Source organism: Acomys minous (genome assembly GCF_964271855.1).
Source record: "Acomys minous genome assembly, chromosome: 8".
Taxonomy (NCBI): Eukaryota; Metazoa; Chordata; class Mammalia; order Rodentia; family Muridae; genus Acomys; species Acomys minous.
Window position 1 is genome coordinate 106,770,040 of NC_140489.1, and position 22,673 is coordinate 106,792,712.

At 44.7% G+C, this 22,673-nt stretch overlaps 1 protein-coding gene across 2 annotated transcripts; it reads right to left on the reverse strand.

The window, feature by feature from the left end:
* Window positions 1-498: 498 nt before the first annotated feature.
* DPY30 (dpy-30 histone methyltransferase complex regulatory subunit) lies at window positions 499-18,211 on the reverse strand. 2 transcript variants are annotated; one of them, XM_084793817.1, is made up of 5 exons: window positions 18,066-18,211; window positions 10,919-10,991; window positions 10,780-10,827; window positions 3,969-4,111; window positions 499-841 (listed from the first exon to the last, which is right to left on the reverse strand). In XM_084793817.1, the coding sequence occupies exons 2-5, from the start codon at window positions 10,952-10,954 to the stop codon at window positions 769-771; spliced, it is 300 nt and encodes a 99-aa protein (XP_084649943.1). In that variant the 5' UTR covers window positions 10,955-10,991; window positions 18,066-18,211; the 3' UTR covers window positions 499-768. The 2 variants fall into 2 exon arrangements, with proteins under 2 accessions (XP_084649943.1, XP_084649942.1); XM_084793816.1 differs by lacking the exon at window positions 18,066-18,211 and adding an exon at window positions 11,220-11,339.
* Window positions 18,212-22,673: the final 4,462 nt, after the last annotated feature.

Consider the following 22,673-nt stretch of genomic DNA (forward strand, 5'->3'; position numbering starts at 1 on the left):
ACTGCTCTATGGTGCCATGTCCTCAGCCCCATACTGCTACTGCTGAGACGCAACAACGTAAGAAGCTCAAGTTCTTGGGAACACTGTGAGAACCGGGCTGAATTTCCAGGTAAGCACTTACCAGCAGTGCAGTCTTCAGCAAAGCTTTCAGTCTCTCCAGTCTGTCTTCTAGTCTGTGAAATCGGAAAAAGAACTCCTCTGCAGAGTCAGATTTAAGAGAGCATTTAAGCTGGCACAGTGGCGCCCATCTTTAATCCCAGCATTTGGGGAGGCAGAGGCAGGCCAGTGTGAGGCCAACCTGGTCTTACGAGTCCAGGACAGCCAGGGATACATGGATGGAGAAACCCTGTCTCAGGGGGAAAAAAAAAAAGGAGAGATGATATAAGTAAAATACTGAAAATATGGTGACTATTAGGTCATTATTGCAAAGTTACTGCATTAAAAAAAACAAACAATTCATGGAAACAATTTGTCATACACAACAAAAACTATAAAATATTGGTGTTTTAACAGTTTATTTGAAGGTCTTTAAAAAAAAAAAAGTAAAAGACAATCTGAGGGAAAAAAATTGCACAGATGACACTCATTAAATAAGTGTGGTGATTGAAACAGCCAGGTGTGCGCTCTTCTGCAGCTCCGGAAGTGAGTTGTGTGGTCCTGAAGGTTCTTACACTTCCAGGAGGGGGAGGGGAATCATGGCAAGTAAAGCTGCCTCGTAATCATGTAAATCTACAGTAGCAACCAAATGTTTCTTTTCCTCCTAAGAAATCAATTTCGATCTTCAAACTGTGCCTTATTTTTTAAAAGGTAAGATGCTAGGAACTCAATGGGATTCGGCGGCCTGCAAGGGAAGAGACACAAAGGTTAGAGAGACGATCTGTACGTGTGCTAACTTGTACCATTTCTGAAAATGCATCTGTTTGATTTTCATTTCACAGCGAAAGGTTAGTCATAATAAATATGGTAAATAAGATAGCCAAGCTAAAGAGCCAAAATTAAAACCTAAACGGTCTTAAATTGTTTTGTAGCTTAAAACTAATTATGAGCTCAATTCTAAAACACAAAGGGTCTGTCTGGCCTTTATTCATTATTACTGAATGTATGCACGGGAGAGACCATGTCTTACCCATGTGGAGGTCAGAGGACAACGTTGTGGACTCAGTTGCCAGAACCTGCACATGGGTTTTGGGGACAGCTATTTGGCAAGTGTCTTTCTGGGCTGCGTCCAAAACACAAGCTGAGGACATGAGCCACTGCTTGCCTCAGGGAGACTCTAGGATACTAGCCATGGTCAGCTTGCCTTTAGTGCATACTGCACAGGGGGTTAGTTTCAAGCTGGCCCAGTGTGGTACCTTTAGTTCACCGCACTCTGGAGACAGAGGCAGGCAGATCTCTAGGAGTTAAGGCTAGCCAGCTTCAAGCCAGCCAGAGCTACAGTGAGAACCCTTTTAAAAAGAAAAGCAAACCCATCAAACTGTTCGCTTACAGTATGTGTAGTTTCCTAAGCATTGTCCTCCAACAAAAGGACAAATAAAACACACGCCACTGGCAACACCAGCGCACAGATGGACACACAGGCAGCTGATCAAAGGCATTGACATTCATTTACACACATTGCTCTTTTAAGAGTCACTTCACTGTTTCTTTCAAATCTTTTATCACAGTTGTTTTGTTAGAAGGATGACACTTCTGTGGAAGCCAAAGGACAACTTTGAAGAATCAGTTCTCTCCTTCTACCATGTTGACCCCGGGGATCGAACTCAAGTCATCAGACTTGGTGGCAAATCTTACTCCATGTTTACCACTTTTATACAAGTTATTCTTGATGAAAATCTATCTAAATAGGCCGGGCGTGGTGGCGCACGCCTTTAATTCCAGCACTCGGGAGGCAGAGGTAGGCGGATCGCTGTGAGTTCGAGGCCAGCCTGGTCTACAAAGTGAGTCCAGGATGGCCAAGGCTACACAGAGAAACCCTGTCTCGAAAAACGAAAAAAAAAAACCTATCTAATTATTAAAAATTGAGGAAATATCTCTATCCTATTGCTTCAAAAGGCATACTAAAAACTGAACAGAACAACACATCTGTAATCCTAGTCCAAACCAGCCAGGTTTATGTATCAACCAGTACAAAACAGCAACTTCCTCCCTCCCAAACCCTCCCACATACAGGGTGGGGAGTGGTTAATGGTGCACACCAGAAATCCCAGGATGGGGACACAGAGGCAGGTTAATGCTGCACCTCCTCTGTGTGTAATCCAGGCACTCTGGGACAGTTGCTTAGACTTCAAGTTCATTTTAGGTTGAGTCTAGAGACACACTAACTCAAAAAGCCAAAGGAAGAAGAGTTCGTAGAGCGCTTGCCTAGCATGAAGACCAAAGTGTCAGGCCCTGGCACTGTAAAAAACTAAACATGGAATCCCATTTCTGTACTTGGGAATTAAGAAACCAATCGAGACCAGTGGTAGGAAGGAGAGAAAATAGGAAAAGGTAGAGAGAAAAGACAGGAAGGGAGGTGGATGAAAAAGAAAAGACAAAGGACAGGCCAGACACTGTGGCATATCCCTGAAATCTCAGTACTTGGAAGCCAGAGGCAGACAGATCTCAAGTTCTACACAAGCCTAGTAGTGTACAGCAGCAAATTCCAGGCCAGCCAAGTACACAAGATGAAACCCTGATCAACAAGGCAGGATGCAGAGAAGGGAGGAGAGGAAGGCAGGCGAGTGAGCATATTGCTGAGCATGGTGGCGCACACCTGTAATCCCAGCACTCAGGAGGTAGAGGCGGATGGATCTCTGTCTACAAAGCAAGTCCAGAACAGCCAGGACTATAAGAGAAACCCTGTCTCGAGGAGGGAAAAAAAAGAGCAAAATTTCAAGGTCATCCTAGCAACAAATCAACTTAGTAAGTCTGAAATCAACTTAGGCCACAAAAGATCCTGTCCCAATAAACAATACTATGATTTAAATTATAAGTTAAATAAATTTCTAACATACCAGCCTTCTTTGGAAAAAATGAAAAAAAAAATCTAGATTATTACTTTTTTGGGATGGTATGGGAGAATGAAGCTGGGGCCTCAGACATGCCAGGACAGCAATCTACCACTAAGCTCTGACTCCAACCCAACACATTCCAGTCTCCAAGAGCAGAGATAAGATAAGCTCAGTCATAAATAAATCTTACTTTACAAACATAAACAACCAAGCAAAAACAAAAGACAATATTTATCATACTCTTTTTTGAGACAGGGTTTCTCTATGTAGCCTTGGCTGTCCTGAACTCAGCAAAGGGAGACAAATCTCTGAGTTCAAAGCCAGCCTGACATACAGAGCAAGTTCCAGGACAGCCAGGGCTACACAGAGAAACCTTGTTTCAAAAAAACAAAACCAAAAAAAAAAAAAAAAAAACTTAATTAAAAAAAGAAGAAGAAGAAGAAGAAGCAGCAGCAGCAGCAGCAGCACCAGCAACAGCAGGGCACGGTGATACACACCTTTAATCCCAGCGCTCAGGAGGCAGAGGCAGGTGGATCCCTGTGAGTTGGAGGCCAGCCTGGTCTACAAAGTGAGTCTAGGATAGCCAAGACTACACAGAGAAACCCTGTCTCGGAAAAAAAAAGTTTAACAGCAATGGGGCCAGAGAGATGGCTCAGCAGGTAAAGGTGGCTGCCACTAAGCCTGATGACCTGAGTTCAATCCCCAAGATCCACATGGTAGAAGAAGAGAACTGGACTCCCAAAAGTTGACATCCATGTTGTCTACCACAGAACACACACATACACACACACACACACTATAGAGAGAAATTTCTATATAATTCTAAAATAAAAATAACAAGTTTGACATCACTGAATATATATATATTTCTATATAATTCTAAAATAAAAATAACAAGTCTGACATCACTGAACAAGAGCACCACACACAAGCAATGGTGTTTGCCTCTATCTCCTCAGACAGACAACGCAGCCTCACCTTTCCTTTGCAAGCACAGCGAGTCCCTGCAGTAGGACAGGCACGACTGTCTGGTCCAGGTAGGCACGGGTGGGCAAGGACTGAAGATCCACCTTCTGTTTTGATGACTTTTCTGCGTTAATCTTCTCATTTTCGACTATCCTCTAGTGGTGTAAAAAAAACAAACAAAAACAAAAAGCAATGCGTCACTATCTCCAGATACAAGACTACCTGGAGAGCAAAACCAAGGCTGATGGGAAAAGGACACTAAGAGGAAGAGCAAATCCTGACTAGACCTAGACCAGATGGCCAACCTCTCCCCCGGAGGAAAGTCAAGCCAATCCCTAAATTTCTTTCTGTTTTATTTCCTTTAAGATTATATTATTTGATGGGTATGATACTTTGCATGTATGAATGTATGTGCACCATGTGCCCAAGAAGGCCAGAGGAGGGCATCAGATCTTGGCACTAGAATCACAGTTGAGAGAAGCCATGCAGGTGGTAGGAATCCAATCCCTGTCTTCTGCCAAAGGAGCAAATGCTCCAACACTTGGCCAACGCTCAAGCCCCAATGCCTACATTTCCATTCTGAACCATCCATCCGTCTGTCTGTGTGTGTGTCTCTCTCTCTGTCTCTCTGTGTCTTTATTTTTTTCTTTTTGAAAAAGGGGGTCTCTCATGTAATCCTGGCTGTCCTGGAATGAACTTAAAGACCGGCTAGCCCCAAACTCAGCCATCTGCCTGCCTTTACCTCCCTTGTCCTGGAACTAAAGGTGTGAACCAACATGCCCAGCCCTCACCTTGAACTTGACTATTTCTACCTTCCAGGCACTGATACTGAGATTCCTGGCATGTACAACCACACTTGGCACATGTTTTACTTACTGAAGAAAAGTCCATGATTTTCACAAGTATATACACACACAGTCACACAACTAAAAATAGTTTTAAAAAATTTTTTTTCTTTAAAAATTTCATCCTTGGGCTACAGAAATGAGTCAACAATTAAGGGTGCTTACTGTCCTTGCAGAAGACCTGGATTTGGTTCCTAACCCTCACAAGAAGGCTTACAAATGCCTGTGATTGCAGTTCCAAGGGATCTGATGCCCTCTCTGGACTCCTTGGCACAGACTTACACTCAAGCACACACATATACACATAAAATAAATTTGTTAATAAATTTTAAAAAACAAATTATTTTTAATCATTGTAAAGAACACAGTCCTAACTTTATCAGAGTGTTTTTGGGCATTGTTTTGGGGATTTTGTTGTTGCTACGGTTGTTGTTTTTAAATTCAAGACAGCGTTTCTCTGTGCATATCAAGACCAGGCTGACCTCTAACACACAGAGACCCACCTGCCTCTGCCTCAAACGTACTGGCATTAAAGGTGTGGACCACCACACCCCACTTTATCTGAGTATTTGTATACTAATTTTTTTTTTTTTGAAGACTACTCATTTACATGCTATTACCATAAGAAACAGCAATTCCAGGGACAGGGTAATACTGCATTGAGGACTTATCTAGGATGCATGAAATCTAGGTTCCATCAAAGCAGTTACTGAGTATGGTGGTATCTACCTGTGATCCCAGCACTTGGAAGGGAGAGGCAGGAGGATCAGGAATTCAGTATCGTTCTCAGCTACACACTGAGTTCAAACCCAGCCTCAGCGACAAGTAACTGTAACTTTAAAAGGCAGCACTGAGCTGGGCTGCCTTTAATGCCAGCACTCAGGAGGCAGAGGCAGGTGCCTGTCTGTGATCTACAAAACAAGTTCCAGGACAGCCAGGGTTGTTACATAGAAAAACAGTCTTTAAAAAAAAAAAAAAAAAAAAAAGGGTACTCAATCCCAGAGCCCACACCAGGCAGCTCCTGGAGGACCTGACACCTTCACAGGCAAACAATACTCACACACATAGCCAAACATACAATTTTTTAAGTAAATCATTACAAAGAAATAATTTCTGGGGGCTGGAGAGATGGCTCAGAGCTTAAGAGCACTGGCTGTTCTTCCAAAGGTCCTGAGTTCAATTCCCAACAACCACATGGTGGCTCACAACCATCTATAATTGATATCTGGTGCCCTTTTCTGGACTGCAGGTATACATGCAGGCAAAACAAAATAAATAAATAAAATAGTTCCTATAACATCCCCTTAAGTAATTTCCATCAAGCATTTACTGAGCAACTATTACATGCAAATTGCTACGCTTAGTTTCTGCTAAGTCAATGTGACAGTTCATATTGATTATCAACTTGACACAACCTAGAATCATGTAGGAAATCTGACTCCAGGCACACCTGTAAGGGGTTCTGTAGACTGAGTTACTCTCTTGGCATGCCTGTGTGGGATTATCTGGCTTAAATTAACTGGGGTGGGAAAACCGCACTATAAAGGAAGCCAGGGCAGCACCCTTTGAGCGGCTTCAGTCCTGGGTGGCTGAAAAGATGAGAACTAGCTGAGTAGGAGCATTCACTGCGCTCTCCTGTTGACCAAACCACCAGCTGCTTCAAGCTCCCCAGCTCTGACTCCCCTCTATGATGGACCACACCCCAAAACTACGAGCCACGATAAGCCCTTCTGTCCTTAAGTTGCTTTTGATGGTCTATTTTATAACAGGAAAAATAAAAGTCAGTATCACAGACTAACCTAAATACACACAATATGCACATACCCCAAACACAAACACAAAAAGATTAGAGTGTACTACAGCTACAACAGGGACAGAACCCTATCAAAGTTCCCTGCCTGCTCACTGCTTACTCCCTGGAGAACTCATAGGGTGCAGCGTCAGAGGGTCTCTGAGCAGAGTCTAGCAGTAGCCTTGACTTGAGAAGACAAGTGCTAGAATATTGTGGAAAGCCAAAACGGCTACAATTTACAAGGAGAAAGTTGTGTGGGCAGGAGGGACCCGGAGACTGCTGAGGTCAGAGATCAGAAAGAAACTACCTGAAGACACAAACACTTCTGGACCTCATACACACTGGGGACACTTTCTTTTCCCATGATCCAGAGCAGCAGAGCCTCAGTCATTGATGAAATTAGGCCTAAATTAAAGGCTGGCCTGGCCCCATCTGACAAAGGTTAAAGCAAGCCTTATCAACTCAAACTGTTGCCGGGCGTGGTGGCGCACGCCTTTAATCCCAGTACTGGGGAGGCAGAGGTAGGCAATCACAGTGAGTGAAGGCCAGCCTGGTCTACAAAGTTAGTCCAGAATAGCCAAGGCTGCACAGAGAAAACCCTGTCTCAAAGTAAGTAAGTAAATAAATAGTCAAAGTGTTTTCAAATAACCATATTCTAGCACAAAATTCAAGAATGAAGAAATACCAAAATGTCTAATACTTTATATAGGAAAACTCATAGTACCCTGCAGAGTGCTAGGCAGTGAGGGTGACACCCGCCTTTCTTTCCACCACTTAGCAAGCAAAGGCAGAAGGATCTCTGTGAGTTCAAGGCCAGCCTGGTCGCCACAGTAAACTGAAGGACAGTCAGAGCTACACACATAGTAAGATTCTGTCTCAAAAAAGAAGAACTGCTAGGCAAGACTAGTGAGACGGTTCAGTAGGCAAAGGCACTTACTGAGCAAACCTCAGAAAACATGTCAAAGAAAAAAATCAGCTCAAAACCAACAATAAGAATAATGGGGGCTAGAGAGCTTTGGCTCTGTGGTTAGGACCAGGTTTCACTCCAGCACCCACACTGTGGCACAAAACCAGTTCCCGAGGATTGCACCCTTCTGATCTCTCCATGTTGCAGTGTTTGGTCTTTTGTTCATTTTTGGTTTTGTTTGGTTTTTCAAGACAGGGTTTCTCTGTACAGCCTTGGTTGGCCTGGACTCTCTTTGTAGACTAGGCTGGCCTCAAACTCACAGAGATCCACCTGCCTCTGCCTCCTGAGTGCTAGGATTAAAGGTGTGCCACCATGCCAGTATCAGTGAAGTTATTTTTATAAAACAGTGTTTGGTTCTCTTAGCTTCTTTCTTTTTTCTTTTTTCCTTTTTTTTTTTTTTTTTTTTTTTTTTTTGTTATTGTTGTTTTTGTTTTTTGAGACAGGACTTTTCTGTGTAGCCTTGGCTGTCCTGGACTTGCTTTGTAGACCAGGCTGACCTCGAACTCAGAGAGATCCACCTGCCTCTGCCTCCCTGGGTGCTGGGATCACAGGCATACAACACTGCACTGGGCTGTGCTGACTAGTTTTTATGTCAACTTGACACAGGCTAGAAGAGAGAATAGCATTTGGGAAGAGACATCATTTGAGAAAATCCCCCACCCCCCAGTCCTGCAGACTGGCCCCTGGGCAAGCCTGTGAGGCATTTTCCTATTTAGTGATTGACGTGAGAGGACCCAGCCCATTGTAGGTGGTGGCACCGCTGGGCTGGGAGCTACAGAAAAGCAAGGTGAGCAAGGCAATAAGCAGCAGCCCTCCCTAGCCTCTGCATCAGCTCCTAACCTCACTTCCTTGTATGATGGACTGTAAGCTGAAGTAAACCCTTTCCTTCCCAAATTACTTTTGGTCATGGTATTTTTTTATAAGATTTATTTATTATGTATACAGTATTCTGCCCACATGCCAGAAGAGGACACTAGATCTTGTTATGGATGGTTGAGCCACCATGTGGTTGCTGGGAACTGAACTCAGGACCTCTGGAAGAGCAGACAGTGCTCTTAACCTCTGAGCCATATCTCCAGCCTCTTGGCCATGGTATTTTATCACAGCAATAAAACCCCTAAGGCATACATAAAATAATTTGTGTGTGTTTGTGTGTGTCTGGGTTGTGCACGTGCCACAGACGGAGAGACAAAGGGACAGACAAAGCCGAGTCTAGGACAAGCAAGGATACATAGAAAAGCCCTGTCTCGAAAAACCAAAATAATGATGATAATAATAATAATAAAATAAGGCTGGGCATAATGGTGCACACTTTTAATCCCAGAACTCCAGAAGCAGAGGCAGGTGGATCTCTGTAAGTTCAAAGCCAGCCTGATCTATAGAGTCCCAGGACAGCCAGGGCTACACAGAGAAACCCTATCTTGAACAACAAAATAAAACAAAATTAGTAATAGTAATAGTAGTAGTAGTAGTAATATAAAAGCTAGGCTGGATAATAATAATAAATAATAATAATAATATAAAAGCTAGGCTGGATGTGGAGGTAGGATATGGCTCTGTCGCAGAGCTTACGTATAGCAAATACAAAAGCCTAGGTTCAATCGTCAGCACAAATAAGCCTCAAACTGCACACCAAGATACATACCCAACAGCACACATAGACAGTGTAAAAAACCTAACTGTGAAAAGGCTGGAAAGATGGCTTGGTGATTAGACAACTTGCTCTGTAAACATAAAGACCTGGGTTCAAATCCCCAGCTCAAATGTAAAAAGTTGGGCATTTAAAAATTTAGACAAGATTGGAGAGTTGATCCAACAATTAAGAGCACTGGCTGCCCCTGCATAGGATCTGAGCTTGGCACCTAGCACCCACATGGCAGTTCATAACTCTCCATAACTCTCGTTCCAGGGAATCTGGCACACTCTTCTGGGCTCTGTGGCCACCAGAGAGAAACAAGAGAAAAACTCGGTCTTGGTGGTAAGGGGCAGCACGCAAGAGCAAGCCAGGACCAGTGGCTCTTGCAGAAAATACTGGTTCAATTCCCAGCACGAACATGGTAGCTCACAGCTGTCTGTAACTCAAATTCCAAGAGATCCGTCACCATCTTCTGGTGTGCACACACCCATAAACCGTAAACGTAAAGCCAGACGTGCTGGCAGGAGCCTTTAATCCCAACACTCTGGAGGCAGAAACAGGTGCCATCGCTTTAAATTCAAGGTCAGCCTTGAATTCTCAGGACAGCCAAAGCTACACAGAGGGCAGGGAGGGAGAAAAAAGTAAATAAACATATATAATGGGGGGAGAGGAAGAGGGGTGCCAGGGAGGGAGGGAAGTAGGGGAGAGATCACACAAATACAAATACAAAGCAATTCCTTTGCAAAAAGTCAACCTGCCAACACTGTAATACAAATCAGGCAGGATGTCACAGCGGGTAAGGTGCTTGCTGCACCCAAGTCTGAGGACCTTGAGTTCCATCTCTAGAACCCACCTAAGAGTGGAAGCAGAAAACCGATTCTGTCTCTACACACGTGCAGACACAAAAACACACACAAAGCCGGGCGTAGTGGTGCACGCCTTTAATCCCAGCATTTGGGAGGCAGAGGCAGGTGGATCTCAGTGAGTTCGAGGCCAGACTGGTGTACAAAGCAAGTCCAGGACAGTCAAGGCTACACAGAGAAACCCTGTCTCGAAAACCAAGAAACACACACACACACACACACACAAATAATATGTTAAATAAAAAAAGAAAACAGATCTAAGCTTACTTGGTAGTGACCTTTAACACGTTCCTCAACTTTAAGCTTTCTGGGGCTGAAGATACATTCACATTGGTCTGGTGTGTGCCACAAAAACAGCAAAGTGTTGAATATTAACACCTGCTTCCACAACTACTTGGAAACTGGTCCTGCCCTTTTTTATCCAAACTTAATCCCTTGTGTCTCCTATTCACACACAAATTTTCTCCAGGAAGCTACTATTTTCCTAACCAAACCTACCCAGCTCTGGTTCCGGGATTTAGCCTTTCATTTACAAAGTACCTTTATTTTTAGGCAAGTATTAGCATGCTAGTAAAAGAAGCCACTTATAATCTGATACTCCTGACACTAAGGCAGCAAAGTGTTCCCTCGTGCAGCTGCAGCGTAGCCTAGTAAAAGGATCCTAACTTTTCTCCAGCTCTCTAGAGACCTACAGATTCGGCAGAGGAACTGGGGAGTTACCTCAACGTTGTCTGTGAGGCCGTACTCAGAGTGAGGGTTTTCTGCAACCTAGAAAACAAAATACAGTCACAGAGACATCCGCCCGTCCCGCGCTCCCTCCCTGCACACCGCCACTCCGAATCCAGGGGCCTCCTGGTACCTGCGTCTGTCCCTCCAGCATCTGCTCTGACTCCATGGCGGACCCTGCAAACCGCAATCAACCGGATACCAGTCTTGCAAAACAAGAAGAGCCTCGAGTTAGCTACCCGGGAGATTTCAAGTGGAAGACGCCAGGATGCGGTGCAGCCCAGCCCGGGACCCCGCCCCTCACCCCCGCGGGCAGCAGACGGCGCGGGCTGGGATGGTCCACGGACTCGCCGTCCGCGTCGCATCGCGAAGGTCGGAGGTCGTCCCGAGGATCTAGCAGTGGGAGGAGGAGGACAGGACAGGGAGCTGATTACCCGCGCCAATGCTGTCGGTTCCTAAGTGCCCTGCACGGCGCCACCGACTCGCAGCGCGAACCGCTTCGGCCGTAAGTGAGGGCTGTCGCGCTGCTGCCGCGCCTGCGCAGAACGGCACCGCGGGCTGGAGTGCCCGAGCCCGCCTGAGTGGGCCTGCGCCTCTGCGGTGCGTGGTGTGCCTGGCCACCTGCCGGCTCCACCCTGCTGCCGCGGCTCTCCGGTGTGCAGTCCTTGGCGCCGCCTGAAAGTGGCCATACCCGAGAAACCGAGACCACCCACTTGCTAAGCAAATCTTATTAGAAAACCATAAGCTCAGGCTTTTCTTTAAAGCCAAAGAGGGGCTGGTTAAACAGCACCCAGCTGCTCCTGGGGAGGACTTAGGTTTGGTTCCCAGCACCCACAACCCAGGCTCACAACTTCAGTTCCTGGGACCTAATGCTCTCTTTTGACCTACGTGGGTACGAGGTACGCATGTCCTTCACATACGTACAGGCAAAACAATACACACACACATGTGTGTGTGTGTGTAGTGTTTTGGAATTCTTCGATTCTTCGGCGGCTTTTATTTAAGCCCTGCAGTCTGTGAAAATACCACGTTCAACCTAATCTACATTTAAGCCAAGATCAGTAAAAACAGATTTACTTTCCGGGATAACAGGTGCGTGGAATGACCAAGGGCCTTGGTTCAATTTCACAAAAGAAAGTGCTTTCCAGGCTGCAGTACTATGGATGCTATCCTGGGTTTTGGTTTGTTTATTTGTTTGTTTTTTCGAGACAGGGTCTCTCTTGTGTTAGCCTTGGCTGTCCTGGACTCGCTTTGTAGACCAGGCTGGCCTCGAAGTCACAGCGATCCACCTGCCTCTGCCTCCCGAGTGCTGGTATCCTGGGTTTTGTTTGTTTGCTTGCTTTGGTTTTATTTTAAAGCCAGGTGTGGTTGTTCACGTCTGAAATCCCAGCATTTCGATAGCTGACATAAAAAGGATCTAACACACACACACACAGGATCAAACACCAGCCTAAGCTTACTGAATGTAAATTCCAGGTAAACCTGCGTTCCTGAAAAGAATCTGTGATTACAAGGGCTGATTGATTAGAATTTCTATGGTAAGCCTGGCGCAGTGGCACATGCCTGTAAACCCAGCACGGATCCCTATGAGTTCTAGGCTAGCCTGGTCCAGGACAGCCAAGGCTACACAAAGAAACCCTGGCTCAAAGAAAACCAATAAAAATGATGATGATGATGATATTAAACCTTAAAATGGATAATGTGCTTCCTATACCCAATTTATAGAAGTTAAGTAATAGCCTTAGGTCATGAGAAACTGAGTCATGCTATCCAGGGTGATAATGCCTTGCCATAAAGAATTGCTTGGCTGAGCTGGGCCTGTAGTGGTGGCTCACACCTTTAATCCAAGCACTTGGGGGGCAGAGGCTGGCGGATCTTGATGAGTTTCATGCTAGCCTGGTCTACAAAGTGAGTCCAGGACAGTCAGGGCTACACAGGGAAACCCTATCTCGAAAAACCAAAAGAAAAATAAAATTGCTTGGCCCCAGCTTGACCATTCAGTTCCACTTGCAGGAACAACGTGCCTGGGTATCAAAAGCAAGCCGTCACACTTATTTGTGTGCGCGCAAATATTTGTGTGTGCCTCCATCCCAGAGGGAAAGTTGGGGCCCCTCCATGTTCCAACGGAGCAGTGTCCTTTTTCTTAAAACAAATAGCAAACAACATGAGAGAACGGCACGCTTTGAATGCAGAGCGTTTACTTAAGGACACTGCAAAGGATACGGCTCTGATTTTAATTCAATCCCCTTGTAGCTGCAGGTTTGATTTTTTGTTTTGGTTTGGTTTTATTTATTATTATGTACACAGTGCTCTGCCTGCATGCACACATGCAGGCCAGAAGGGGGCACCATACCACATTATAGATGGCTGTGAGCCACCATGTGGTTGCTGGGAATTGAACTCAGTGCTCTTAACCTCTGAGCCATCTCTCCAGCCCTAGCTGCAGGTTTTTTCTCTTTGTTTGCTTGTTTTTGTTTTTCGAGACAGAGTTTCTCTGTAACAGTTCTGCCTGTCCTCGACTCACTCTGTAGGCCCAGCTGTCCTCGATCTCACAGAGATCCTCCTGCCTCTGCTGTGATTAAAAGCATGACCCACCGTGCCCAGCTTAACTGCACTTTTTCAAAAACTAAATTTTGGGGGGATTAATTTTGTTTCTTTGTTCTTTCTTGTTTGTTTGTTGGTTGGTTGGTTGGTTTTGTTTGGGTTTTTTTTGTTGTTGTTGTTTTTTTTTGTTTTTTTTTTTTTGTTTTTGTTTCTCGAGACAGAGTATCTCTGTGTTAGCCTTGGCTGTCCTGGGCTAGCTTTGTAGACTAGGCTGGCCTCGAACTCACAGCAGCCCGCCTGCCTCTGCCTCCCGAGTGCTGGGATTAAAGGCGTGCGCCACCACGCCCGGCTAATTTTGTGTCTTTTTTCATTACTTTTTCTGTGTGTGTGTGTGTGTGTGTGTGTGTGTGTGTGTGTGTGTGTGCTTGCATGCTTGTGGAGGTCAAAGAACAACGTCCAGGATGTCCACCTTTCTTCCAGGGATTGAACTAAGGTCCTTAGGTTTTGGCAACAAGCACTTTTACCTGCTGAACCGTCTTGCCAGAGTCTGTAGTTGAAGTTTTAATTTTTTTTCAGTTGAACATTTTAATCAGAAACGGCCTATTCAATATTTGAAGACTAAATTATGGCACACCATTATAGACAATAAATCATTGAAATCAGGTCACGGGGCTGGAGAGGTGGCTCAGAGGTTAAGAGCACTGGCTGTCCTTCCAAAGGTCCTGAATTCAATTCCCAGAAACCACACAGTGGCTCATAAGCATCTATAATGAGATTTGGTGCCCTTTTCTGGTGTGCAGGTGTACATGCAGGCAGAATATTGTATAAATAATAAACAAATAAATAAATAAACAAATAAATAGAGATCAGATGAGGTGGTGCCTGTAGGTATCGTGTCTGCCTCATACACAAATCCCTGTTTTAATCCCCACCATTACATAAACTGGGGGAGGTGGTCAGTCTGGGCAGTAGAAGCAGCAGGATCAGCAATTCAAGGTCATGTGTAGCTGCCTAGCCATTCTAAGACCCTGCCATGCAATAAATAAATAACTAAAATTTGAAATCACACCACAACCTCACCTTATGACTTTTTTTTTTTAAGAGACAGGGGTTCCCTGCGTAGCCTTGGCTGTCCTGGACCCGCTTTGTAGACCAGGCTGGCCTCGAACTCACAGTGATCCGCCTGTCTCTGTCTCCCTCCCGAGTGCTGGGATTACAGGCGTGCGCCACCACACCCGGCTCACCTTGTGACTCTTAAAAGCTACATGGATACACGATCTCAGTTCAGTAAACGTTGTTTAGGAACTAGAATGATAGGCACTTTGTAAGCATTTTTATTCTGTGTCCCTGATAATGTTATGATTCCTAAGAGCTGTGCTATAGCACTTGTAGGATTCTGCATGTTCAAATTGATGCAGAAGAAATGTTGTGCATGAGAGGAAATAAAAATGATATCAACTATCGAGGACACTCTAGTATCTATATTTTCTTTTTTTAATGTTTACTTATTATTTGTGCAGTATTCGGCCCACATTTGCCTGCACACCAGAAGAGGGCACCAGATCCCATTATAGATGGTTGTGAGCCACCCTGTGGTTGCTGGGAATTGAACTCAGGACCTCTGGAAGAACAGACAGTGCTCTTAACCTCTGAGCCATCTCTCCAGCCCCTGAATTTTCATAGTGTCCTGCATCCTTACAAAGTTCTAGGAACTGAGATTTCCTGCTTAACATTTTCTGTTTTGAGGTGTTTGGTTTTTGAGACAGGATCTTTTTATACAACCCGGCTGTCCTGGAACTCATTGTATTTCCCAGGGTGGCCTTGAACTAACAGCAAATGGCTTGCCTCAGCCTCCTGAATACTAGGATTAAAGTAGGCACACCTAGTTTTTGGACATGGTGGCTCACGCCTTTAATCCAAGCACTCTAGGAGACAGAGGTAGATAGAGCTCTGAGTTTGAGGCCAGCCTGGTCTACAGAGTTCCAGGACAGCCAGGGCTACATAGTGAGACTCTTGTCTCAAAAAAAAAAAAAAAAAAAAAAATAGGCAACAAAAGCTATCACGTCTGAAGGGGTCTCTAATAGACCCAAGCCTTGCAACATGGCACCCCTCCTCCTCTCCCTTGCTAGACTGTTAGATTATGTTCTGAAAGCCAGTCCCTAGCCTCTTTTTTTTTTTCTACTTCCCTATTCCTAACTAAAACTCCAAGGTCCATCTATCAAAACTCCAAGGTCCAGCAATCAAAATTCATTATTTGGTTACGCTAGCTGACATACCCAATCAGAACTTCCCAACTCACCCAAGCACTTCCCTTTTTTCCTCTTAAAAAAAACACTCCTGCAGAAATACCTGCTGGTGAGGCCCAGCATGGTGGTTCACACCTTTAAATCCCAGCAGTGGGGAGGCAGAGGCAGGTGGAACACCTGGTCTACAAGGAGAGTCCAGGTCAGCCAAGGCTACACAGAGAAACCCTGTCTCAAAAAAAAACAACAACAACAAAAAACAAAAACAAAACAAACCAACAAAAACCAAAAACCTGCTACTGTCTTTGTGGACAGCCCAGGTGCAGCCCCCCAACTCTCATCCCTGATTGCTCCTCTGGGCTAATAAATCTCCTTTATACTGAGGATTTGGTGTCTCAGTGAGTTCTGTGCCAACTCCAAGGCCCTTTCAATGCCTGGTTTCAATATTCGTTGTTGTTTGTTAAATATATGTGTGTGTGTGATATGTGTTTGCCTACTTACACATATAGAGGACAGAGCAGAATAGTGAGTATCCTCTTCTGTCACTTTTCAGACTTGTTCCTTTGCAGCGGGGAGGGGGGGATGTGGGGGGGGGGGGACAGGCAGGGGAGAGGAGGGTCTCTCTATGGTCCTGAGCTCAAGGTTTTCAACTAGTTTGGAAGTGATCACCTTGCCTCTGCTTCCTCTGGTTCTGGGGTTAGAGCTATGCATGAGACTCACCCTGACTTGTTATGTGGGTGCTGAGATCTGGATTCCTGTCTTCATAGTTGTGCAAGTGCTTTTAAAAACCACCAACACAGGGCTGGAGAGATGGCTCAGAGGTTAAGAGCACTGACTGCTCTTCCAGAGGTCCTGAGTTCAATTCCCAGCAACCACATGGTGGCTCACAACCATCTATAATGTGATCTAATGCCCTCCTCTGGCCTGCAGATGTACATGCATGCAGGCAGAACATCATATACATAATAACAATTAAGTCTTTTAAAAAAACAACAACCAGGTGTGGTGGCTCATGCCTTTAATCCCAGCACTTGGGATGCAGAGGCAGGTGGCCTCTGTCTAGGACAGGGTCTAGAACAGCCAAGGCTACACAGAGAAACCCTGTCTTGAAAATACCAAGAAAGAAAAGAAAAAGAAAAAGAAAGAAAAAAAAAAGGTCAGGTATGACAATGCATATAATCTTGTAATCTCAGCATTTGGGAGGCTGAGGCAGAAAAACTACCATGAGTTCAAGGTCAATCTAGGCTACAGTGAAATACAAACTAATAAAAGATGTGTGTGTGCCCGCATGGCCATGTGCTGGATTCATAAATAGAGGCCAGATGTCAGTGTTAGCTATTTTTCTATTTTTCATATAGTTCTCAATTTCTTTTGTTTGTTTTTGTTTTTGTTTTTCAAGACAAGGTTTCTCTGTCCTGGACTCACTCTGTAGACCAGGCTGGCCTTGAACTCATAGAGACCCCCCTGCTTCTGCCTCTCAAACGCTGGGACTAAAAGGTATGTGCCACCACTGTCTGGCTCAATCTTAGGGTTTTTTAAAAGCTTTTTAAATGTTTTAATATGGTTTTTTTTTTTTGGTTATTATTTCATGTGTATTGGTGTTTGGCTTATATGTATGTCTGTGAAATCACTTGTACACCTGGTGCCAGTGAAAGCCAGAAGAGAAGGCAAGAAGATTCCCTGAACCTGGACGGTCTGTTGTGAACTGCCTAGTGGGAGTGAGAATTGAACCTGAGTCTTCAAGGACTGTCTAGTGCTCTTAATCACTGAGCCATCTCTCTAGACCTTCAACTTTATTTTTGAAATATTATTTATCTGAGCATGTGTCAGTGGGGGAAGGGTGCCCCCTTTTCATTAGAGTTCAGAAGAGGGCATGAGCTCCTTTGGAGCTGGACTTACAAGCATTTGTGGATATCCACCTTATTAGATGGATGTTAATCCTAACACTGGGTCTCATGGTTGCACAGCAAGTGCTCTTAACCACAAGTGACCTCTCTAGCCCCTCTACCACATTATTTTTGGTTTGGTTTGGTTTGGTTTTTGTTTTTTTTCAAGACAGGGATTCTCAATGTATCCTTGGCTGTTCTCAACTCACTTTGTAGACGAGGCTGGCCTCAAACTCAGAGATCTGACTGACTCTGTCTCACAAGTGCTGGGATCACAGGCGTGTGTCCAGCCTACCACATTATTTAAAAAAAAAAAAAAACCCAAGGTCTTTTACTGAATCTGGAATATTCCAATTGGGTAGACGGGCTGGCCAGCAAGCGCCCTAGGGACTCTCCTATGTCTGCCTTGCATCATGCCACCATATTAGGCTTTTTAGACAGCAACTGGGCATCTGAGGTCAGAGCCGCATGATTGGGTAACATGCACTTGAGGCACTGAGCCATTTCCCCAGCCCAGATCACTAACTCTTATTTGGATTTGAGGCTCCATGTTTGTACAGAAGTGCCCCCCCCATCTGCCTAAAACAAACTTTACAGCGGTACTTACCCCATTCTGTCCTCTAGTTTGTTGATGGCTAAACACAATTAAATTCTGAGTTCTTCAAAGGCAAAGCCCATATCATTATCTTTGTGTTTGCTTGATTCTTATATTCAGTAGATATGACTAGACAAGGGTTGGGCTTATAGAGAAAGGAAACACTTCCACAAAGAATGTTCTCTACAGTTAGACATTCTAGAACTAGAATCATAGAATTCAAATAATAAAGGAAAACTACTATGTTTAACTTTTTTTATATATACACTTGAGGAAAATTAGTGACAGTGGCTAGCAAGATGGCTAATTGGTTAAAAGTTTGCACTGCAGCTTGGCGGGGTGGCACACACCTGTTCCCAGTACTCAGGAGGGCAGAGGCAGGCGGATCTCTGTGAGTTCGAGGCCAGCCTGGTCTACAAAGTGAGTCTAGGACAGCCAAAGCTACACAGAGAAACCCTGTCTCAAAAAACAAAACAAAAAAACATCACAGTGCTTCAGTTGCCGGCACCCACATTGCATGGCTCACAACCATCTGTAATGTAGAGAGACCAAACCAACGCCATTTTGTGTTCGGGGCCTGAGAACTTGACCCCTTCCCTCCCCCCCCCCCCCCTCTCGTGGAGTTTCCACAAACACACAACTAGTAACCAGACCTAGCTTGCACTCAGGGCCAACCAATCAGAGCTACAGGTCACAGTGACCAAAACAAACAAAAAATTACCCCTTGCAGTCTGGCCCTGGTCCCCTGGCATAGCCCTGGTCCCTCAGCCAATCAGCTTAAGGAGCAACTTTCCTGTACCCCTCTGACCTACCATGTAACAGCAAGGCTTGGAAATGGCTTAGAAATCCCTGTCCCTCCCTCCACCAGCCTGCAGGTTTTTTTCCTTTAAAAACCCTGTTCCCCTTACACTAGGGGCCACCATCTTGCCTCTTCACAAGGGGGCTGACAGTCCAGGCTCTGAGCTTGACTAATAAATGAGACCCTGTGTGATTTGCATCCAACTGATTCCTGGTGATCTTTGGGAGTTTCACGACTTGGACATTACAGTAACTCCAGCTCCGCGGGATCTGACATCCTCTCCTGGCACCTACAATCATGCACATAAGCCCTCACAGAGACATAGAGCATACATATAATTAAGAATAAGACAAATCTTAAAAAAATTTAAAAAAGACCAGAATGATAATAACATATTGTGCAGGCAGTATATATCTAGGCATGATAAAATATCTGTACGTATGGTAGACTTAGGTAAATATTAAATACTGATCTGAAATTAGGCAGGTATTAAGCGTGCTTCCTTCATTTGCTGCCATATATAATGTTTAGTTTGGGGAGTTTATTCATTTATTTATGTGTTTTCTTGACAGGGTTTCTCTGTGTGGCCCTGGCTGTCCTAGAACACAATCTGTAGACCAGGCTGGCCTCAAACTAAGACATCCACCTGCCTCTGCCTCCCAAGTACTGGGATTAAAGGCATGTGTTGCTGCCATAACCAGCACCATGTGAGGGTGCAGTTTGTTTTGTGTTATCTTTGTCTAAGAACTTCCTTAGTACCATTTCACCTTTATCTGATCTTTCCCACTCATATGAATTGTCCCTTTCCCAAATTCTCCACACTGGATGTGCTGCTGCGCTGTGGTCACTTAGGAGTCACCCTGGGTATTAGTATATATCTAGGGTTGACATGCTCGCAGCTTAGGCCACCAGAGCCCTGGCAGGGTTCTTCTTGGGTAAGGGATCTGGAGGGAGGAAACGACTATAGAACTTGGGTGCAGGAGGAACTGTACACATAACCCACCTTGGCCTGTGACTATGATGGCGATTCCTTTTTCCAGTTCTTCAATGCCTTTCTTGTACCATTCCACAGCTTGTTCCTTCTGTCCTGCTTTAAAAATAGATTCAGTATTTGTACATATCACGGGCAGGAAAACGTACCACCCACTGCCCCAAGTATCACACTGATAGATGACACAGCAAAGAGTTGTCATAACTAAGTCCTTACCTACCATATGGCTTGTAGCTTAATGTGTTTGTGTCTCTTCAACAACCGCTTTTGTAGCTTTTTTTTTTTTTTTTGAGACAGGGTTTCTCTGTGTAGCCTTGGCTGTCCTGGACTTGCTTTGTAGACCGGGCAGGCCTTGAACTCACAGAGATCCACCTGCCTCTGCCTCCTAAGTGCAGGGATTAAAGTCGTGTGATACCACGCCTGGCCTTTTCTAGCTTTTTGGAAATATACATTACTAAAAAGTGCCAGGACTTACATGCTGACTGTAACTTGGGGCCCATTGACCAACTTTCCTCATTCCTTACTTTGCATGTGGGGTACAGGTGCTCTTTATGCCATAAGGATAGAGATGTAACGTGGAGACCCACGGCTTGTTTTATATGTTTTACATTACTGGGATTAAACTCAGGACTTTGTGTATGCTAGGCAAGTACTTTACTCCATTATTCTTAGCCAGGTATTTTATTTTAGCATGTTGATTGACTATGCTCTTTTGTAATTTAGCTTGAAATTCTGTACCAACGCTGTGCTTTCATTGCATCATAAATTCAAAAATCAAGTCAAGCAGGCCAGGTAACAGTTTACACTGATGCCTACTGTTCAAAACCATGAGCTCATTTACTTTCATTGAAAGGACAAATCAGGTGTAGAGAAAAACTGGTGACTCTCAGTTTTATTTTTGGTTAATGACTGATTGGTCTCTGTTTTTACTGTGTGTGTGTTGCTGGAAATTGATTTACATCCCCAACTCTTGACCTTATGTCTCTGACTGTCTCTCTCAGTCTGTCTCTGTCTCTCATGCATCACTCTTTGCCTGTATGTGTCTATGTACCTCATGCATCCCTGGTGCCTGTACAGGTCAGAAGAGAGCGTCAGATACCTTGGATCCGAGTTACAGATGGTTTGAGCCGCCATGTAGGTGCTAGGACTTGAACCTTGGTCCTCTGAAAGAGCAGCCAAAGCTCTTCATGGCTCAGCTATCTCTCCAGCAACCCAAGGTCTCTTTTCACACTTCTTCTGTCTTGAGATAGACTCTCCATAAGTTGCCCAAGTTTACCTTGTACTTGATCCATAGACCAGGCAGCCTTGAGCTTCTATCCTCCTGTTTCAGCAACCCAAGTAGTTAGGATTAGAGGTCTGTACCCCAAGACCTAGTGGGATTGGTGAGTTTCTAGTCTTTGAACAAATATATCTCAGGAAATAGGCTCCACATAAAACCTCACAATTATTGGCCAGCAAGATGGCTCAGCAGGTAAAGGCATTTGCTGCCGTACTTCCTGTCTGTGGGACTTAAATGTATAATATACCTCTCTAGTTATTTGAGGTTTTAGCCACTATATTATAAACTCATGCCAGCAGGGCATAGAGGCTCATGCCTTTAATCTCAGTACTGGAGAAGCAGAGGCAGGTGGGTCTTTGTGAATTCAGGGCCAGCATGGTCTACAAAGCAAGTCCAGGACAGCCAGGGCTCTGTTATACAGAGAAAGCCTGTCTCAAGAACCCAAAATAATAAATAAGTAACCCTCCCACCACAAGAAGACTATCAAGGGGGCTGGAGAGATGGCTCAGAAGTTAAGAGCACTGGCTGTTCTTCCAAAGGTCCTAAGTTCAATTCCCAGCAACCACATGGTGGCTCATAACCATCTATAATGAGATCTTGTGCCCTCTTCTGGCCTGCAGGTATACATGCAGGCAGAACAGTATATACATAATAAATAAATAAAAATTTTAAAAAGACCATTAAGGTTAGTGGCTCTGGACTCGGGGGAGGGGGGCGTCTGCTCAAACTACTGTACCAACTAAGAACAATGTACGTGGTAAACCTAGACCCCCTATTCAGATCTAGCAAATGGACAGCACATTCTCCACACTTGTGTGGAAAGCCAGGACTGACTCTGACATGAACTCTAGTGCCCCCTATTTGACCACTTCCCCTTGGTAGGAAGGCCGGGTGGCACTCAGAGGAAGGGGAAGGAGGCTACTAGGATGAGACCTGATAGGCTGTGATCATATGGTGAGGGGAGGAGGTCCCCTTCTGTCACAGACCTAGAGAAGGGGAATGAGGTGAAAGAGGGAGGGAGGGGGAAACAGGAAGATACAAGTGAGGGGAAAACAACTGAGATGTAATTGGAATAAAGCATTTAGATAAAAGTAAATAAACAAACAAACTCAATCAGATCCCAGCTTATAATCTTGCCACCATCCTAATCACCTAATACCTTGCCAATGCTTAACTTGTTTGTTTAGCAGATGGCTATGTACCACATTAGAGTGTCCGTTTAGGGGAGTGATCGCATGTCTGCTCATTAACAGAGTAATAGGGCTATGCTTCCTGAATTGTGACACCCTTCCTTCCCCCGCCCCCAAGTCTGTTTCCATGCCTGGTTTCTCTGGTTTACGATCTCTGCCTTTTTTCTGTCAAAACAAACAAAGGGACAAAACCAAACACCTTCTTTTTTAAAAATTTTATCTGTATGAGTGTTTGCTCGCACGTGTGTATGTGTACCATTTGCACTCCTGGTGCCTGTGGAGGTCATAAAGTGTTGAATCCCCTGGAGCTGGAATTACAGACAGATGTGAGCCACCACACGGGTGCTACGAATCCAAGTCT

Excerpts from the sequence above, each read along its gene's own strand:
- DPY30 (XM_084793817.1), bottom strand. The coding sequence starts at position 10,954 with ATGGAGTCAGAGCAGATGCTGGAGGGACAGACGCAG. Across the intron at positions 10,828-10,918 it reads TGCTGGAGGGACAGACGCAG|GTTGCAGAAAACCCTCACTC; the intron begins GTACCAGGAGGC and ends TTTGTTTTCTAG. Across the intron at positions 842-3,968 it reads GCTGTGCTTGCAAAGGAAAG|GCCGCCGAATCCCATTGAGT; the intron begins GTGAGGCTGCGT and ends CTTCCCTTGCAG.